The sequence below is a fragment of the Anopheles arabiensis genome, chromosome 3, assembly GCF_016920715.1.
Source record: "Anopheles arabiensis isolate DONGOLA chromosome 3, AaraD3, whole genome shotgun sequence".
NCBI classification, from domain to species: Eukaryota; Metazoa; Arthropoda; class Insecta; order Diptera; family Culicidae; genus Anopheles; species Anopheles arabiensis.
The window spans coordinates 48,704,748-48,726,474 of record NC_053518.1 but is presented as its reverse complement, the minus strand read 5'-3'; the positions used below and the strand labels follow the sequence as shown (position 1 = coordinate 48,726,474).

The following is a 21,727-nucleotide window of genomic DNA, read 5'->3' as shown; positions in this document are numbered from 1 at the left end:
TGATATTGCTTAACTACTAGCACATGAGCTCACAGAACACAGTCACCCATTGCTTAATAGGGAGATGTTGGCATCAAAGCTTTAAATATCGCTCTGACGCGCCATTCGATGGTGCTGTGTATGAAAGGGTTTGTTGCGACGTGCAGTTGACTTGCAGAAAAATCACGACCGTTGTTCGTAAGCATATTGGTCATCCTAGCTGACTCAAGCGAGCTTGAGTTAGGAAAACCATCGACCAGGCACAATCCAGAGCTGTTTACTGGGACTTTGTTTTTACACACTCTGACATTTTTCGAAGGCCTTTAACTCGACAATTTTGTGAAGAGGTGTATTGACATCCTTGATGATCTGTAATTGTGAATGCAATCTACACCGCCTGTGTTGTCATCGCATACCATCGGGCTTGGAGTAGGTTGATTTTATGATTCGACAGTTGCCTGTTGGTGTGGCTACCATTGTAAAGTTTGTTGCAAAACTCAACCGGCGTCGTCAAGTGAAAGCAATGAAAAAATAGCGTGTCGTGTTTTTGTTTATATAAATTTCAGGAAATTCTGGTGCGCTGGGGTGTAATTCGATCTACGTCAACGTTGTCGTCGCCCTTACCATGCATTGCTCTACACGCAATCAACGGTGTTGTTGGCGGTGCAGCGCCACCTCTTTGCATTCCCACCACTATCCTCCCGTTTGGGTGAGTGTCGATTCTAACCGCGGCCAGAATGTAAACATAGCATGCAGTTTTTGGTACGATTTGGACGCGCTGCCAGACGCGTAAAATTAACGCGCGCCAAAGCGCGATCCTCCCGCCGCTGGCTCGTTTGATTCCGCGAAACAGCGAGCGCGCACACCGTTCTAGTCTTTTCTTACTCATTTTTCTCCATGCTGCCCCGCTGCTGGCGGCTGACCGATGACGTCGAGCGTTCTCATTTTATGTTGTATTTGCGTTTATTTATGGCCGGTGCCGGGCACCGACCAAGTATGCAAGAAAAAAGAAGCGAAGCAAAGCAAACGAACAGAAAGACGACGAAGAAAATGAAACCAAAGCGCGCGCGGCAAGGAAAAGTACAGTACCGTCAAAAACACATCGATTTCAGCCCAACAGCAGCAGCAGCATCAGCCGGGTCGCACGTAGCGGCATAGCAAGCCGTGTTTATGGAACAGCCGTGCTGTAAAAGAGTGTTTGTGGAAAGGAGGAAGGGAAGGTGGTGTGTGGTGTGGAACAGGAGGGAGGGGTAGAGGATGAATGCGACGCGCAGGTTCAACGCGTGCTGGTGTGCGTATATACTTTGAGCGTCTGATGCGGTGCGGTGCTCAGTATTATTATGTAGAACGGGGATGGATAGAACCAATGCTTTTACATAAGGTCCTTGTGCGAGAGACACACATGTGGGGTGGAAATGGTGCGGTAGGGATGGAAGATGAAATATTTATAAACATAATAAAACCTGGGAGCTCATACACCTCAACATCGACGCATGCTGATGACGATGCTGACGCTGCTCGGTGAAGGTGTGTGCGTTGAAATGTGACGCCGTATGTTTGTGTGTGGTGGAAGTGGTCTGATAGCCGGCCCTGAAACAGAGGTAGGGGAAAACATCATCATCATCATCATCACCATCATCGCCGTCACCACATATGTTTGGAGGAGAGAGCGTTTGCAAGAGAAGAGAGAGAGAGAGAGAGCGTGACTGAGACAGAAAACCGGCGTTCCAGTATGTGTGTGCGTTCACTCACGCACACAAACTCAAATTGCTTGTACGCTATAATGATTTGTACGCAAGCGTCGTGTAGTGTTGCTGCAGCCTAAAAGCAGGAAGGGAAGGAGCAGGAGAAAACGTATAGCCCTTCCTTCCCGTTTCCCACCTTCACGCACACACTTGTCTGACCGGGGCTGGCTACATCATGTGCGGGTGCCGTTGTATAGGTGCGCTTTTCCAGTGAGCATGGCGCATACGCACGTACGCACAGCCGTAGCCTTCTTCTGCTTCTTGCAAGAGTTTGAAAGGTGGAAACAAAACCACGCCGCTGCTTCTGCCCATCTTCTTCCTTCTGTCGGACAGGCAGCAGCGTTGGTGATGGCAGTTGGCGGCGGTGGACCACACTCTCGTTCTTTCTTATCCATTTCCGTTCTCCGATAGCTTTAGCCTCGCCCGCTCGGAAATACTCGCCCAAGGGTGTGTAGCTTGGACGCTTGGGAACGGTGGAGAGAGGAAATATGGGGAAAGATGGGGTCAAGACAAGGCGGAGGGGGGGGGGGGGGGAGGAAGGGCTTGGGTTGAGGAGTCTCTTGATTTACGATGCCAAACCATTCAAGCCCACCAGCTAATAAGCTAGTGAAGAGTTGCAGTTCTGCATCATGGGTAGTGGAAGGGCGGAACAGGTGCTAGTATGGAGCACCCCAGACAGACGGAGAAAGTACTAGAATTTAGTTCTTGACCAGCGCAGTTCGTCCATTTTGTAGATGACATGTACGTACAAATGAACATTGCTTTTTATACTTCCAAAATTCTACGAAAAAAGGTTTGCATTACTTACAATTAGTTCCTTGGTCAATCGACTTGGATCGTATCATGAAGGTTTTTACGAAAGGTTTCAAATACTTGGAACACAATTTTGCTTACTTGTACCGTTTGAGTACTGCACTGACTGACCCACCATATGGTGTTTCTGTGTCGGTGGTACAATTTCCTTCGGTTCAGAACTGGCAGGTGTTGTTATTGTTGAGATACCTGCAAAGGCCAAGCGTTCCCTTTAAAACAGGCTTCGATCGAACATCGTCATGAATAGCGTTTCGTCTTTCCCGTCTCCGAGATATGATGCTTTTGTGTATTACGAATTTCTTTTTGTTTCCACGCGTGGTGGTATTTTGAGCGCATGTTCCTGTTTGTATCTTAAAGCACGATCTTCGAAGATCACGTACTAATTTCAAACTCTACAGCAGCAATACACGATGAAGCCGTGAATCTTTGCCGCGTATTTTGGAAGTACAGTTGCACTGTCGACCTTTTCTTTTGCGCAATATCAGTAGGCCTAAAATGTGTATTGTGGCGTTGCGTGGACCGTGCGCAGGGAAGCGGAATTTAAATACCATTTCCGGAACAGTCATATGCTATCGAAGGTCGATTTGTTCGAACCGGCTGTAAACAGTTGTGCATGTGAATGATGCCATTTCCAATACCGTACTACGAATGTTCAAAATGCATCTATCATATCGTGTTCAATTCAATAAAACACTGTTCAGAATATCGTTGTTGTGATAGCCATTCCTTCCATTCCTTACTATTTGTTTCGAGATTTGTACTCCAGTAGTGCAACAGATCATGCGCACGTGTTTGTAGTATTGTGGTAAATTATGGCTACTATTAACGTTCCAAGTTGTATTCCCGGCTTGAAAGTTGAACAACGCTGCCTGCACTGTGTCTCTTGATGTCTCTCTTGGCGCAGTGGAACCGGTTATAGCGTAAGTTTCCCGCGCAAAACCGGCATGCCAAATGAAACCGGCATGATCGAATGATAAGATAGAGAGGTGAACTGTCAGCAATAAGATGTGTGAACAGCGTTGGGGATTTAAATTTGAACATTTTGAGCCGCCATTAAAAATATTTAATATTAGTAAGCGTGTATGTATACAGTTTCAAGACGATTTAGGTTTGAAGTATTTTAATGGAAAAAGTTGCATAGGAAAAATGTAATGTTTTGGGGGGTTTTGGAGGTTTTTTTTTTCATAGAATAAAGCGAACCATAAATTTGGCGCCGCGTTGAATTGTGTTGCAAGCTATTCACATATTTGTAACATACAGAACAGTTTTTCTTACCAATGATTCCCATACAACGCATGAAGCAAAACCCGTGCGATATAAATATTGCAAGTTTTACAATTTATGTTGTTTACTATGAAATCTTCTTACGCGTACCCGATTATTGCAGTGGTTTGGTGCTTCATCATGCAGAAGCATTAGCCTTGTACATGTGTTGGTGTACGATCGAATTTTCGGCATTTGGCGCGTAACTTTGCGAAGTGATGTTTTTGCGAACACAAACTGTACTTTTCTGCTTCTTCCGTGTCTCTCTTCTTCGCCGGTACAGTCAACCACAACAACTTCCCGCACTCTAGCGCTCCATTCATCATCGTTCCATCCATCCATCCATCCATCCGCGATTTGGTAGAGGAGGAGGAGGAGGAGAAGGATACCTTCGTTTGGAGTTTGTTTGTACCGTGGTGGTATGTTTTATGCTTTCGCACTAGCCAGAGTCAAGGTTTCGATGCTTATTTTATTGCGGTTGATGATCATCGGCGATGGTATGGTGTCTGTGTATGTGTTGGTGAGTTGGTTTGCGTATTTTCCAGCCAGTCACGCGGGTTTTTTTCGGGTTGGCCATGAGATGCTGCGTGTGGCGCGGAGTGGCAGAAGCAGCGGGGTGCAGTACAGTGTGTTTTAGGTGTGCGAAAATTAACTTTTGCACATGATGCTGCTGTGCGCCACGTAGTGAGTGGCCTTCCAGAAGCTACTCCCAATTGTTCGCTTTGATATGCTGATTCTCTTTTTTGTATTAATATGTGAATGAAAGTACCATTATGAATACTAAAACAATATTGATGGAAGTGTAATCAATATTGATAACTTTAAGAGTCAGGTATTATTGGATTATATTAACATATTATTTTGTATATAACACTTCAATTAGTTTTGCATGCTATAATTATGTATCTTTCTGTGCAAAAATTTATGATTTAAACATATTATTATGAGAGCTAAGCACGATCAGGCGGGCGGCGTTTCGCATGCGTGTGTAAGATTCGCGCAAGTGTAAGAGAGAGAGAGAGAGGCTAAACGAGGAATAATACTGCGCAATTTCTTCACGTTTGGGCCACGCTCACTTCGGAGGTCCAGTTCAGTCTCCTCTGTATATTCCATGCATTTCCTTTATAGTCTCTTTTTGGCATCATTTTGCAGGCGTATTTATATAAAGACTCTGCTGTACTTTCCATCGCTACATCAGCATCATCCGTTTTTTTGCATGTTGGACAGTCTTTTGATGTTTTTTTTTATTTCTTCTGTTAACTTGTTGGGTGGTGTATACGTAAATGTGATTGCGTGAAATTGTGCAGAAAATAGATCGTGAGATGAGAAGAACACATGCTATGATTTCCGCATATGTTGTACATTGTGAGGGATGTAGATTAAAACGAATAAGAAAATTTATTTGGTAATATTGAAAATATTGTATTGCTTCTTAAAATGTTACGGTTAATCTTACTGTACTCGTTTAATTGTTTAATTGTTTAATTGTTTATTAAACAATTTTTTTATGATAATATCATTTTATATTATCATTTTATATTATAACAACAATTTAAATGATAATATCATTTTATCAACCCTTTGAACGATGACTTAATTTATTGATATTTTTGTAGTGTTTGTTTTTAAATTATTATTGAAATAATAAAGATTTTTACTTACTGCTGTTACTTCAGTAACATACGATCAACAAATTTTAATTTTTATGTTACTGGCTTTATGTTAGAACGGCACGGAAACGGTGTTTAGATTGAAAAGTGCAAACATGCGCAACGGATAACATAACAAGTTCTTTAGTTAGCGGTTGACTTGGCAATATTAGCTGAACTGCGAGGAAGTCAGGCGTACAATTTTGGAGGTGAAATTTTTGGTGAGATTCCTGGGTGCCTAGGAGCGAGCCACAAAGATTATTCCCCGTATTTAGTGTATAAAGTCATAGAGTTCGTGTTTCGGTCTGGTAACCAGAAGGCACCACGAAACGTTCGGGGTTCACTGGCTCTGGAAATGATAAGTGATTAAGTAGCTGCATTTCGAGAGACAAGTGTGGGAAGGAAGAGTGTTCAAGGCGTGTGTTCCGAACGAAAAGCAATCGCAATGGAACCGGGAGATGGTGTGGTTTTCATTTAATTTTCCTCATTATAGCTTTACCTGATGATAAACTAGAAGCTGTTTTCATTGATGAAAGGATTATAAATTCTGGTTTATGCTTTGCCAAAGAACATTAAACGTGTGTTCTATAGTAGTGTGTTATGTTATTTTCTTCTACTTATTGGCGTAACGACTTACGCGGTCATGCCAGCCTATACAGGCTTTCGAGACTTATTTAGTACCACGCAGCCGAATAGTTAGTCCTTGCTACGTGCGGACGGTCCGCAGGAGATTTCATCCCTCGACGGGCATGTTGTTAGTTTGTGTGAGTTGTCGAATGAAAAAAAAAAAACGCAATAAACAAAGAACATACCTTAAACATGATACAACGCGAAATAAAACAACACATTTGTGAAGGAAAAATATTAAGCTTTGATATGAACGATTCTCGGACTCGATTTTATCATCGATAATAAACATACGGTGCTATATGGATAGGTTTACTAAGTTCATAATACAACGTAGAAAAATGTACTATTAATTTTTCAACATGACATTTTAATTCTGCACCAGAATCCTTGTACCCTGCATTCATTCAAAAAGAAAAAAAAAACATCATCAAAACAGTCTAGGTGGAGATGGTCGGTGTACTATGGCAGACACACTAATACATGGTCTCGTATATACCGGGCGTATGCTTTTATCGATCGATTCTTGGCGGAAAAACTGTAGTTCTGCAATGTGTCGTATGACCGTAGACGAGAAAATTTGCGCTTCATCACACACTCTCTCACACACACGCACGCATATCGCTCGTATATATATGTATCCGTGCCCACTAAAACATACAACTGAAGGGAAAACTCCGAACAGATGATATTACGCTGACCGAGCCTTGCTGGCACCATCAGCGTCGAATGGAAAGTGCTGATTTTTACTACTATCCTGGTCGTATAGCGGAAGGTCCTCGCATGAATGAAGAAAAGAGATATACCGTAACAGAGACCGCGTGTGCGGTGGGAGTGGAAGAGAGCGAAAGTGTTGGCATGCAGGCAAACCAGACTCGTAGTCGGGAGGTGTTGTTAGCTACACAACGTCATGCTCCTCTGGTAGAAAAGCGCGCCGAAACGCGCGTATTTGGAACCATGCGAACTAGAAGAGAGTCCTGTTTTCGCTCACATGGCAAGACGCGGGTCCTTTTGTGGTGTGTGAGTAGTTGGAAACTTGGTACTTTTCCTCAATCATGACGATGCGGACAAATTTTAGGCGTCGATAAAAGCATAGCATTTTCGGTCTGCTTCGAACCAAGCACACAGCAGGTATTTCATGAACGGTACTGTTGGCTAGCAATTGACCAAAAAAATCGTGTCGTAACACATTATAATCGCGGGGAATGAAGAACCCAGCCCAAACATAGCGTTTTCGTGGAACAGTTGAAGAGGTACACTCTATACCTGCAGAAGCTTTTGTGGGAGAGATTTGGGAAAATGCGCATGCGTTCACGTCAACCTGATGTGTCTGGCCGCCAGATCACAGTCACCGTATGATTCAATGTACATAAGGCTATGTATAAATGTTTCTATAGTCGGTATGTAAGATAATTTCGATGAGCCAACACCCGGGCGGCGAAACTAGTATTCCCTTTTTGTCTGGCTACAGGCTGTCCAAAGCTGGAGACTAAGATGCTGATGATGATGATGATGATGAGTGTACTGATGGTAGCAGTCCGACATCGTTGGTAGGATTTTTGAGGCTCTGGATCGTTATCATCCAGCCCGGAACAGCTGGTTACGAGAGGGAAATCCGGGAACTTCTTGTAACAAACAACAAATGCGACAGTGTAATGTATATGTTCTGGTCCTTCGGGTTGGCCGTTAGAGGAGGAGGGGACCGAAGCTCTTCAGTTCAGAAAAGCTGATGACTGTTACAACTACAGGAGATAATTTTTTTTGGGGAAATTTCACCCGACTCTCGGCTCTCAGCTGGCTATAAGGATCTCTCAGACTGTTGAATGTGTTATGGGGGAAAAATGTGACAACGCCCATTTTACCGGAACTGCTGCTTGCCATAGGAACTCTCCGGGTCGGTATGATCCGGTTTTCCCAAAAGAGACATGTTTTTGCCATCTATGTTAACATTGGTAAAATGTTGGACGTGATTTCTACTGTTATACTTAAATAACTATATTGATGTTATGGCTTTATGTTTCGGCTGATTAAGATTAGTGTTTTTTTTCGCTACTAAGCTATTAACACTGCCGCCAAACCTGTCGTGGTAGTTCATTAGGCTCGTCAAACAAAACCATAGAAAAATGTGTAATAGTATGGATGCAGACAGAAGCTAAACGATGCCTCGACGTGACATACATGGGTAAGACACTATCCTATCAAACAGCTACTAGCTAGCGAGGAGACAGGGAAGGGATTTATCAGTGTATTCAGGTTGGGATTAGGTTGTCCCCTTTCCTTTCCAGCTGACTGCGCCAAATAAAATCAAAATTACCAGCCCTGAAAGACCGACACTTCTCGCCCATTTACTACGCACTACGCTCTTTTACTCCCTTGTTTGCTAGCCTAGCTACTAATGCTCTGGATGGTTTAGGGAATCATCTGCGAGAAACTTTGGCTAGACGAAAACGATTAAGCTTGTCGAGATAATTTTTAACTGTGTCAAAGGTTCAATTGTATGTGTGCGCGTATCCAGTGGGGGCTGATGGGTAAAATAGAACAGGGTTTGGGATTATGCTTCACATTTTTGGGTATGCTTAAACCAATGGTTTAATATAATATAATTGCTATATAAACTTGATCAATTATAAAACGCTTCAAATAACTCATCCATTCATATACACAAACATGCAAAGGGTTTGCGTGGTATGGTTTGGCACACCCGCCTTGTATGATCCGATGCACGTATTAGTTGATAATATTTTCGAATTAAACGTACAAATGTATAGAATGATATTGAACATGAAAAAACACATTATTTAAAGAAAGCACACATTTTAAGTTATAGCAAATTTTGGAAAGATTTTTAATCTCCTATGATGATCGCCTATTATATTGTGTGTGATCGGCAGAGTGCTGGAAGGTAAAAGTAACTTCAAGCCGTTCATTCGAAATCACCGTTTCCGATCTCACGTTCAGTTTATGGTAGGGTTGTTCCAAAGCTGGTACGAAAGCGTTTTTTTTATTTATCTTTCACTCAAATTGCCATCTAGCAGCCGCCGGGATACAAGCACTGTGTGGCGCAGTTTCAAAATAGTAAAGCCGGCAGAGAGGTTGTTAACCTAAGCTTGCGAATCTACGTCGTATTGTTGGGAAGCAAAAAAAAACAACAACAACAAAATGGGCAAGGTTTGTAGAGGAAAGCGACTAGAAATTTGTTACCGAAAAGCAGCGTCAGACGAGGGAAGAAAAGTAGTAAGGTATTGCCAAAAAATAAGGGGGGAGGTAAACTCTTTCTAGTTCACTTACGGAGCCCGTGAAATTCGCAACGAAATGATCGTTCCCATCGGGTAGGCAACATTAAGCTTCCCACCATCTGTGCAAATTCCAGCTGGTTGGTAGAGTTATTTTTTCCGCTCTTCTATATTGCTGTATCTCTTTCTCTTTCTCTCTCTTTCTCTCCCTCTCTCTGTATGCTTCGGTTCTGTTGTATCTGATTTTACGCTTCGGCACACATTTGTTTGAGCTCCCCCGAAACGCGCATCTTACAAGAGTGTGGCGACCGGTGCGGCTCAGTGCTTGCGAGGGAAACAAATCTCGACGGATGATAGTGTTGGCAAAATCGATGTCCGTAGCAAAGTAAAGCTGCAGGTGTAGCGGAAGTAAAGATTTGCGATTTTGCGCAGAAGTTCCTGCTGACTGGCGGCAAGGATTGCGGGGAAGGGGTTATGGTGGGTAGGGGGATCAGAAGTGCGGGGAAATGAAGTTAACGAATATCGCATGCAAGAGAGGCACGAAACAATTTTGCTAAATAACTTCCTGTGGCAAAATACAGACTCGCGTCAGACAGCCACACACATGGCTCAAGACAAAAAGCTGTACAATGTAATGTATGTTATAAGCGTAAAAGTTCAAATAAGTTTTGCTAAGTTGAATAATAACACAAAAAATACATTACAAAAAAGGGAAATATTTTCTCCCACAACGCTTAGGCAATAGACATGTGTAACGGTTTTGATGATTTTTACCTTCGCTTTGTTACACAAAGCATTACTGTGACGATCGAGCACGCATGTATTTAAAATTTAAAAAATCCAGGTCTTCCTGCGTGCCCTCGTTTAAAATGTATTTTCTTTTTCTTACGCAACTGTACTGCGTATGATCGTACGCACCTGCCAAAGCAAGCGAATGATCGTGGAAGCAATGGTAGGTAAATGTGAGAGCGATCGGGGTAAAAGAAAACCTCGAAGAATACTACAAGCGTGGTGATTCCCTCCTGTTGGGCCCTCGTGGCAAAAGTTGCGTAAATTTTGCGTACGAAAACACGAAACGAAAACAAAACTTGCACCTCCAAAAACGATGTTAGCCCTACCCTAAATAGAGCCTACCGTGCTTCTCGTTCTGATCAACATCACATCCTTGGCTTGTAAGCCCATTGCGTAAACGAAAGAATCTATGTTGCTTTTTTGGTTGGTGGCGTTAGGTAATCGCGGAAGAAAATATAGCCTCCCCTACGAAATCGGCACGCAATCGGATCGGTTTGGAAGAGAAGCGATGAAAAGTGCGTAAGTTTGTGTGTATGTTCTTACGGTTGTGCCTTTGTGCGTCTTTCTAAACATTGCCTACAAATGTCGGAACAACCTCCAAAAAGAAATGGTGGAGAATAGCTGCTGCTTCGCGAAAAAAAAACAAGTTCACGATCAGGCATACATAATGGTAAAAGATGCGTAAGGTCTTTTAAAAATCATCGCCAGGCAGCATTTGTAGGCGAGAGGTGGTGGAGGTGGTAGTGCGTAAGCTTTAAACGCTCTAGTCCATTCACAAATGCTGCTGCGTGCCTCTGACTGCTGGGGCACTGCCCGCCGCCGCCCGCTGCTGCCGTGCCATGGGCGCGAACGTATATGTGATGGCTTTTCCAATTCTATCGTTCCACTTTCTCGCTGTGAATTCCATGAGAAGATCGAGAGTTTCATTTTTAAGAGCGCGCGCGGGTTGTGTGCCTGTTTGTAAGGCTTTGATGTTCAAGTTCAATGTTTTGATGTGAGTTAGGGTTTAGTTTAAACTTCTGCTTTTGGATTAACGATGTCCAAACCGATGTAGTCTATATCGCTCAAAATGTATGTGAGTGTGTGGATATTATGTCCATGATCGAGAAGCCGATCATATCGATTTGTACAATCAGTATGCCAATGCTGTTGAAATGTATTACGAAAGCCAGGAACCAACACCTTGCAAACACTTTGGTACTTTACAACGGAAGCATTGTCAGCGGTTTCATAATAATGCTTAAAACCAAGCTGCATATGTTGCTGGAGTAATGGCACCACCCGTTTATGGCTTTAGCAGCAACTTCATCGTGCAATTACAGTTTCAGCTCGTGCGAATGCATGGGATACGCTTGCTTTAATAACTATTCTAAATATATACGTGTTATTTTATCGTCTGCCTATGCTCAACGAAAGGAACATTCGTAACGCTTAAACATTTCATGTTAAGCTGATTCGTCGCAGTATTACAAAAGAGGGGCGATAAGAAAAGCGGATAGGCCGTTTTAAACATTATTGTATGAGTGTACGCAATATTGTATTTATGATATGTCAAAGGGCATATGTGAACTAAGCAAATGAAATAAATTGCTTTTCGCAATGGCTTTACAAGACTGTGTCCCCCTTTATGTTGTATGCATTCATGTAACATGATAATTGTATACGTATTATATGCTTCGAGCTTATGACAGATGAGCTGCTGATGATAATAACTTTATGATAATAACACAGACAGAATGATTCAACTATTTGCTCAATGACATTTTAAGCCATCTGTTAAAACAGTGTTATATAATTTTGATTTTGAAGCGAAAAGCGTTTAAACTACACACACACAATTCTGGCCATATTGGGGACGATAGTTTGGAATTGAAGCTCGAAATCCGTGCGAAAATTGGTAAATAAAGGCAACCACAATATTAAAGAAGAATGAAAGGAGATTTGCAAAAGGAGATGAAGAAAATCGGTGTACGTGTTTATGTTGCGGTTGTTTCATGCAGGCTTGCGTTCTTTTGCATTGGGTGTGGTCATGTTATTTGCAGCTCAAGCATATGGTGCATGTGTGTGCGTATTGTGCAAAATTTAAACGATCGGTGGTGGTACCAAAGTACGAAAGAAGACCCTTTGGTGTGATTACGCCTGAAGTAGCGACGTTATTCCGAGCACATCGGCAAAGGGAAGATCATCGGAACAAGCATGCGCATAGCACATTATTGCAATACAGGGGGTTTCAGGGATTTTCATAATTTCTGGACATTTTCTTGAATTTTTTTTTGCGAGAAGTGAATTTTATGTGACGGGAATTGGACTCTACTCAGTCCGAAAAAGGGTGCCGTAGAGTCCACTTTCCGTCACATAAAGATCCCGTAAAAAAGAATCAAGAAAGTGTGAAAATCTATAAGAACCCCTGAAAAACCCTGCTATACCCTGAACCAGGGTTTTGCAGGGTTTTTACTAACATGCATTTGTGTTTTCTTTATTTCAAACTGTTGCAGATCTGTTTTTTTTTTCTTTTCGAATGTCGGAATCAATTTAATATACTTATTCGAATTTGTTTGCTTTCGTTTTTTCCTTCTTTCAGGCCGCAATCTTACAACAAACAGCTGAATATATTTATTCACTAGAGCAAGAAAAGACTCGTTTGCTATCGCAAAACTGTCAGTTAAAGCGAACAATTGATCAACAAGATCACAATGGAACCCCAGATGTATCGCAGAGTACGACACAAATTGTACCAGGCAGCACAGCAAACGGTGGTGTAGTGATCTCCCAACAGCAACAGCTGGTGACAAATGCTGGTGGAAACGGTCAGCCCGGAGCTATAGTGGCGACTGTTGCCAAAAAGCGTAAAATCGATACGAACGTTGCCGTGCAACCTGTATCGGATTCATCGGACGAGGGATTAGGGTCAATGTCGCCGGAACCGGTATCGTTACGCGGTGTAAGTGTTACCTCGAACGGAAGTAACTTATCTAACGCGCACTCAGGCACGACAACGATCTCCAGCCCGTCTACTCAGGGAAGACAGTGCACAACGGTAAACTTTTCCGTGAAAGACTATTTGGAATTGAAACATCAGCTTGAGGTAGAACGACGACAAAAAATGATAATTGAGGAACAATTGAAGGCACTAGAACGACAAATCTACCCAACCAGGATACAGTATCAAGAATCATCGGAACTAATCGTGCCCGACATCATCAATGAGCCATCGCCAGCCACACATCCCCCGGAGGACGTTGCTGTTTCTATAATTCACAAACCAGCCAGCAGTGGGGCTACTACCGCGGTTTCTGGCAAGCTAGCCCGAGTTCCTGCCGAATTGGAAAGTGGTATCCAGGTGATTTCCTTAGATTCGAGCAGCTTGGGAAAGAATCAACATGTTGTAGTATGCTCTAGCGAGCTGATAGAAGAAGCACTTACCATGCAGACGGTACCAGCCGCATCTAAACCAGTGGTTATGCCAGTAAAGGAGGAGAAAATATACATCAAACGCTCACGATCTCGATCGCCAACGATAGGAGAGGCAACGGTGGTAACGCTGCCGCCGAAGAAAAACCGCTACCCTTCAATATTAGAGGCGGCTATTAAAGCTGAGCCGAAGGTGGAAGTTGAGCGAATCGATTCACCTTCTTCGATTGTGGTCAACGACGAACAGATGATGGTGTCAACGACTGGTGCGCACCTCGTCGGAACTAGCGCCAGTTTGTCTAATGTTCAGCAACCTCGACTCAATTGTAACTACCGTCATAACCTCGAAACCATAGTTGAAGCTATTCGACATCTCGAAGGTGACGCGTTTGATGCAGTTGTACCAACCCAACAGCAGCAGCAACAGCAACAACCGTCGTTACATCAACCAGTACAACAACCTCAACCTCAACCCACACAACCTCCAATAGCAACATCCCAATCGACTATACAACAGCGACCTATGCAGGAAGTTCCGCTGGCTTTGACTACAGTGAGTAAGCAACAAACTTCGGTAATGCAATCGAAAACTGAGCGTGATCATCGTCAAAGCCAGTTAGAACCGTACCTGAAGTTTCGAACAGCGCCCATCGTAAGTACGGGTGCAGTGCACGCGTCCGCCAACACTGCTAACTCGACTGGTACTGGCTCTAATGTCGTAACGGTGACGCCACAGATCGGGTCAATCATTTCCGTATCGATCGCACCATCCGGAAGTAATGGGCTGAGTGCCGGATCCAGTAGTCATTCACCTGCCGCTGCAGCATCTTCGACGACAACGAGTACAATCGTGGCGAACAGTTCGGTTGTGTCAGCGAACATGCCGCAACAGCAGCCCCTACCGAATACGCTCACCACGGCAGCCCAGATCCTGCAACAGCAGCAGCAGTGCAGACCGGGTGTAATAGTAGTGAAGCAAAACTCATGATCCGTTACTACTGCGTCAGCGATCGTTAGTAACTGTAGCAATAACAGTGGTAGCCATAGCAGCTCAACCGTTGCCCCGTCCTCATCCAGCACCATCGCATTGTTTTCGACCACGGCTAGCTACATGGGAAGTAATAGTATCAAGAGCAAAGCTACCCCGCTGTTAGTTAGCGTAGGAAGCGGCAATGTTAGTAAGCTAAAGTATGCGAACAACAACGGCGGTAGTAGTAGCTTTGGTAGTGGCACTAAAACAACAGTATCAAGCTCCAACAGTATCAGCGGTGGTCATCCTAACGTTGTTATTACATACCAGAAATCAATGGATGGTGCTTGAACGATTCTCCTAGTGAAAAATGTCCCTGATTTATATGATTTGTTAATTATTTTATTAGATGTTATATGTTTTGGGATTGCATTATTTTTACAACCTACTATTTTGCTCGTCTTTAGCCACGTGCCGTAATCTTAACTCACGATCCCTGTGACGAGCCTCTACCTACTTACCCACCATATTGCGTAGGGTGTAGCGACAACAAATCTGTATTATCCATTATGTGTGGATTGGTTTGAAAACACAATGACACACTCGGTTTGCTTTATTACTTGGCATGGACAGCATCATTCTATACAATATTTTAGGGTAAGGCAATCCTCAAAGCGAGACCTAAGGCAAGAGCAATTTTTCTTGCTTATTTAATTTTAAGTATACACTGAACAATGCATACAGTAAGATTTGATTTAAGAATAAGTTAAGACGGTAAAGAAATGGTTAAGGAATTAACGCTATTAATAGAAACGTGTAAGGATATAGAGTTTTTTTAGGCGATAATATCTTCGATGAATGATATCAAAAGTAATAAATATGTGAAATATGCAAATATGCGCAAATGTAGCGGCAGTGTGTGTGCAGTACATAAATTTACGGAGCATAGTAATGGACGATGATAGTTCGTGTTGTGCGTCTTAAGCTCAATGAAATCATGTTGTAGCGCAACTCAATGACTCATTGATAAGATGAACGAAGTAATGATTCAATTCCATGGGACAACATTAATGCGAATCGAAGCGTTGACTTAAAGGAGCAATGAAGAAGGAAAACGATTAAGTATGAAATAGTAGGCGGTAGAATATGTCAGTCGTGTTTGCGAAACAGCTAAACCGTAGAAGTAAGGACATACTACAATTCTTTACATGTATTCTTTATTGTCCACATTAATATATAGGGTAATGGTAGTTTAGGGGTTTCATCTGCATTTGTTTACTTTTAAGGGCATCAGCATAACTATACCGGGAATGAAATATAACTGTCATTATTGATTAGTCTTCATAGTGATACTTCAAAATTTGAAAAAACAAAAATAGATGAATGAAGATGCGAGTGTGTAAAAAATCGAATTTTGAAGGTGTTCGTTCGATGTACATCTTAGTAATGTTCGAATAATACGTAAGGAAACGTAAGATTAACAGGGGACAGTAACTATTTAAAATGGTAAAAATTGAAGAACGAAAGTGTTCAATGCACAGCAATGAATATGGATTGCAAGCAGCGGATGGGGCTTGAACAATTGAAGCTACGCTAAATTCATCCGCTCACACTATGGAGCTGTTGTGCATTTTTATGAAGAATTTCAGATCGGACACATTGAGGTCGTTAGATATTCGACCATTGATTCTTCAATGCCTATGAAAATAGGGATGACATTGTAAGTCCTACATTGAATCGATGTGGCGAATGTTTACCAATGTGCGTTTTGTTTGAAATTGTTCTGAGAATTTACTTTACCTTTTGATCGTTTGTACTCATTCACAGATCGTTGGTGCTTAGCTGAAAAAAAAGTAGAATAGGGCTAGTTGACAAAACATTTAATAACAATTTGCCTTTTTTTATTGTCAATTTGGGTTTGTGTATGTTGTTTTCTACTCCCGCTCCTAAAAGAAACTTTATGAACACGAGAACCTGCACCATCCCCCTATGAAACATTAATATTTATTCTAATGATGTATTTAAAAAAAAATATGCTAAAATGATGTTTTAAGGGCATATACAAACATATTGCCTCCTGCACATCTATACAAGTTTTATTACCGAACTTTTCCAGCACATTATACGATAAGTATGGTGGAAAGCGTCCAAACGAATATGTTGAATATAATTCGCACAATTTCACTTGGATTTTCCACCCTATGTACGTAGTGTCAGGTAATAAGGCTCCAGCAGCAAATACAAATGAATTAATTTGGGCGTGTAAACTATGTGATCTTTTTTTTTGTTTTAAATTAGATTCACCTAATTTCTGTTTGAATGGTATCTAGTTTTACTGTTTAAACGTTTTAGTTATTAAATTCGTTTTGTTTGTTTAACAATTAAAACATCATAAATTGGAACTGAAACCCCCTAGCAGCAAAACTAAATTTGAAATAGATAAATTTTTTTAGGCAAATGAAAGAGTGAACAGAAACCTCTCAAAACGCATCAATCGTAAGGTGAAACAAGTAGTCTTTTAAATCAATTGCGCTAGCAAAATTTGCAGTCCATCTTTAATGATCCGGAAGAGCGGATGTGTAAAGAGAAACAGAAATAACATCTAATTATACCTCCTGCATGGTGTCAAAAGCATGGAGGAGTGTGTGTTTTTCCTTTTTTTTGTTCTTGTGTCAAGTCTTGTGAGCTTATTAATTATAGGAACAGATTATTTGGTTTTATTATTTGCTTATCACTACTGTTTGCTCCAATGCAAAATGCAACATAACACTAATAGTGTGTGTAAGTGTGGCAAAACTAAGCTAGTTTTATGTTTGTTTGTGTACTGCTTAGTATTAAGACTGATTATCAATAAACCAGACGAAACATTTAATACAGAAAAACAAACAAGGAATATCTGCACGTCATCCAAATTGAAGGGGAACTCTAAATAGGTAATCCCAATGGATATCAAACAGTGTTGATGTGCATTCGATTCAGCTAAGCGTAAACTCAAACAACAGACCGACATCACCATTCCGAGTTGATGGTGAATAACGTACAGTGAATTGGTGGGGCTACACCCAGATAAGTCACGTTAAGAAAGGCATTTTTTTTCTATTTGCCGCGTTCCTCGCGTTAAATGTGCATTTTTAAAGTAAGCAAAACGGATTTATTTTATCCCATAACACAATCTCCTCGCTGCCGGAACGAGAATAGTTTAAAATCGCACTTACACAGCACATTTTGCAATATTTGATGTATAATCTGGCGTAACGGCAAATTCAAGCGATTGACAAAGTTACACATACAACGCCACACACACACTAAAGCATGGAAATTTATTTCAACTACTTGTGCAAATGTCTCATTTTTTCCCTTTTGAATAATCTGTATAATAATAATAATAATAAACTCACAAGACGAGGTAACTGAAGCAAACAAGCAACAAACAGAATATGCAACTAAATTGTAGCTAGTAAGTGTATAATCTATACTATTAATATAAAAATTAAAAAAAAAATGAAAAATTCACAATCTTTTGAAATGATACAGCGGAGAGAGAAATTGTGCAACCAACCAAGTGTACTGCTAAATGGGGCATGTGTGTAGTAGAATGGCGAGATTAAGGACGAACTAATCAACAGAAGTCGAAGAAAATGTTCAAGCAATCTAAACCATGTGCTCCATAGGGCCTACTGGGGGGTAGCTCAATTAATAGCTTTCCTCTGCCTATCATTCCAGTAAGGGTATGTTGAGCTAAAATATAGGGAATCGATCGGGCTAAATATGATTTAGAGAGATAGAGAAAAATTGACAGATAAAAAAAGAGAGAGAAAGAGAGTGCGAGACAGAAACAAATAAAAAAGAGAGAAAAAGAGGGAGCCGCAAAAAGAATCAAACACAAAAGTCAGACGAGGCAGTCAAACAGAGAGAGAGAGAGAGAGAAACATGCGAAAAGCATTAGGCGGTAAAAGTAGTAAAAGAAAGAAAAGAAAAAAGGAAAAAAACTAGTAATGATTTGCTTTTGATAACAAACAATGGTAAAAAGAAAGAGAGAGAGAGAGAGAGAGAGAGAGAGAGAGAGAGTTTGTAAGATGATGAAAAACAAAACTAAGGTAACATAAACTATTCAAACCTAACACCCAAACACACAAACACAAACAAACGTACACGTTAATAATTGCAAACTCGTAACATAGTATGGAAAACAAATAACGGAAGTGTGGAAAATTAAAACTGCCCATGAAATGCCTGAATTCTAATCCTCCAGAACCAGTTTTATCGATGGAAAGATGAAATAGTTACAGCGCAAAGATAAGATATGCATGCTTTGACCCGTTTGAATGTCGGCATTGAATTTAAACCACACACAGTCGAAGAAGAAGGACGCACTGTGCAGCTCTAGAGAAGATCTCGGCGCTAACGGTAGTAGAAGATAGTACGAGCATCCGTTGGGAGAATATAACGACGCATGCATCAAAATGCAGGACAACATTTGCCACAGCCATGAAATAGAGAAGAAAGAAGAACAAAAAGAAATACTCAAAGCAACAAAAAAAAAGGAACGAATGCATGTAGGCACGGCGCATCGAACACAGGGGTTAACAATCAAGCAAAAGTTTGTCAAACTGAAATGAATTTCCTATTTTACCAAGTTATTTTTTGTCTAAATTCGCAACATAAACCAAACTTGTTTTTGCTCATCTTTCGCATTGTATTGTAAATGGCACGTGCGTAAGATTTGTTTGCGCATAACCGGCCATATGTTCTGTTCAATCAAGGAAATGCGTAATGGTTCGATGTTTTTGTACATTCTAGTTTCCCACTGCTTGTGTCTGTATGGGAGCAGTGACGAAAAAGGATGGATGCTTTGTTTGATAATTTCAAACCAGATCCAAATTCATCTAACTACTCGACTTATGCCGTGCTCTAAATCAAGAAAATTAAGATAAAAAAGCAATTTATATAAGTATACACCACTGTATCTCCAATACAGTAAAACAAACACATGCTTTGTGTATATAGGGTATGAGTAAGTTTATACGTAAATATGTTTACATATTTATGTATATGCTTATGTATATGCACACACACACAAAATAGGTCCTAAAACATTATGTTGTTTTAGGCCACTCATCACCATAATACGTCAAACCCATTCTCTTGCTGATGCCATTTCGATCGGGCGTGAACAAGCATGGGAGGTAATTTCTGTGAAATTATTACGTTCTTTACTAGATATCGTTTGTTGTGTGTGTGATTGTGTGTAAACCCAAAAATTTAAAAAATTACAACAAAAAATTGGATTCCACAAATTCGATTAAATTTTAAATGATGAGTCCATAGAAAACAAAAAATTGTTTGTTTTCCTAAAAATTAACCTGTTTGTTTGGTTGAAATAAAAGGCAAAGAAAAAAGGGTTTGCTCTAAATGCTGCATGAAAACCCGTAATAGCAATATTTTTGTCGATGGAAGTATTTTCTTTTCTTTGTTTTTTTAAAGAGCATACAGTTTGGCTTATTATAAAAATATCCATTTTGGCTTACCTTAAATAAAAGACTGGAAAGATAAATTTTAGTTTGACATACATGTACAACCATCAGAGTGAATCGGTGTATAGGAACAACAACCATGCAACATGCCACAACACAACAGACAGACACCACAACCTCAGTATAATTTCGATTGAACTTTGGCACCGATAGTGTACTAAGAGTGAGTCATACTGTGTACAGTTCGAGCAGAAGTGTTGGTGGATTTGTTTGATTGCAAAAAGAAAAAGCTACAACGCGTATACTACCGATGTACTATTCATTGCGCGAAATGTTTGTAACAGCAGCTAACACGCACAGATCTTCTAATTCATCAAACGTGAAAGGCGGAAAGTGAATATGTTTACGCAGAGAAGAAAGTAAGGTGAAACAGTAGGCCTAGCAGCTTCTACATTCAAACGTTGCTAGGGACATACTAAGGTGTGATACAAGTGAATCTGCTTATCTGGGTTGTGGAGTAAAAAACAAACAAACAAAAAAATCAAGAAACAAACAAGAAATGAATAAATCAGTCTAATCGTTTACTACTTCTAGCTGTTTGAACAACTCTTCCGTATAATATATTCTTGCGAACTGTTTAAGCCAAAAATTATAAGAAGAAGAAAAAAAAGATTACAAATAATTAAAATCAATGCAAAAACACGCTAAAAGACGTAAAGGGACTATAACCTGTTTCTGAAAACAGTGACAGCACGATAAGGGATAGGGCAAAGGAAGCAAAGGCTAGAGTGTAGAGGAAGCAAATAGAATTAGAACGACGGTATAAGTTCGTTATTGTTTTGCACCACGAGAGCAATTGTTATGGCGGGCTATTATTTTTCTATTATTTGTGTTATATTAATATATTTCGGTTCAATTCTTCGAGCGGCCCGTCATAATACTAATCCTTTGTTTGAAAGTTGCAACAAAGAAAAGCAAACAAAACACGCCCACACACCACCATGTTTGAGGTAAGGTCTTCATTTAATTGGTAATGCATCTAGACATTTAGTATTTTTGTATATTTGTAAAGAAAACGAAAAAATTGTTCCTTTTTTTAAATCTACGTACAGAGATTTAAAATTTATGTAAGCATAACGAAGCGAAATATTGACAGGCAAAAGCATTAGCAAAACGCAATCGGGAGATGCTACACAATCGAAATGAGAAAAGAAGAAAAAAAAAGATGATGAACGCCACGTGACATATATCAAGCAAAATTAACCATTTCAACCTACGTAATATAACAGGATCGAACACATAAACACACCCAACAAGGCAATGGAAGTAAATGACACCTCATTCGATCTATTATTTATATGTGCTTTTATTAGAGAGAATGGGGGTTGAGTACGAATGGACGCAAAACACAACATGAAAATCCAAGTAATATTGTAAGGCAAACGCGTTTGCTCTCCCACATTTTTAATTCAGTTTTAATGTATCGAATGGCGAAACGGATGAGTTGCTGCAAGTTTCCGTTGAAGGAACTTTCCTTTAGTACGTTAGAGGGATAAGCTTTTACTAAACTTTTTTTTTAATTTACGGTAGTAACATTATTTTGGAATGTTTCTTCACACTTCTTTGATGATAAAGAGAAATATATAAGCTTAAGAGTATGTTTAAAATGTACAGCGTTGTGTTTTTGATCGCTTTTTTTCCGAAACGACGCGTTACTTTTCGTTTGCACTATGGAAGTGGGTTAACCGTCATTTGAAATTAGTCAAATTAC

The 21,727-nt window shown here is 40.6% G+C and overlaps 1 protein-coding gene across 4 annotated transcripts in view; it reads left to right on the top strand.

Annotated features, from left to right (window-relative positions):
• The window catches only part of LOC120903340 (bromodomain-containing protein DDB_G0270170), a 69,452-nt gene extending 47,825 nt beyond the window's left edge, over window positions 1-21,627 (top strand). For all 4 annotated transcript variants that reach the window (XM_040312715.1, XM_040312712.1, XM_040312714.1 and 1 more), the window contains exon 4: window positions 12,683-21,627. In XM_040312715.1, the coding sequence (XP_040168649.1) occupies window positions 12,683-14,500 (1,818 nt within the window). In that variant the 3' untranslated portion in view covers window positions 14,501-21,627. The remainder of the gene's footprint in view (window positions 1-12,682) is intronic.
• The last annotated feature ends 100 nt before the right edge of the window (window positions 21,628-21,727 follow it).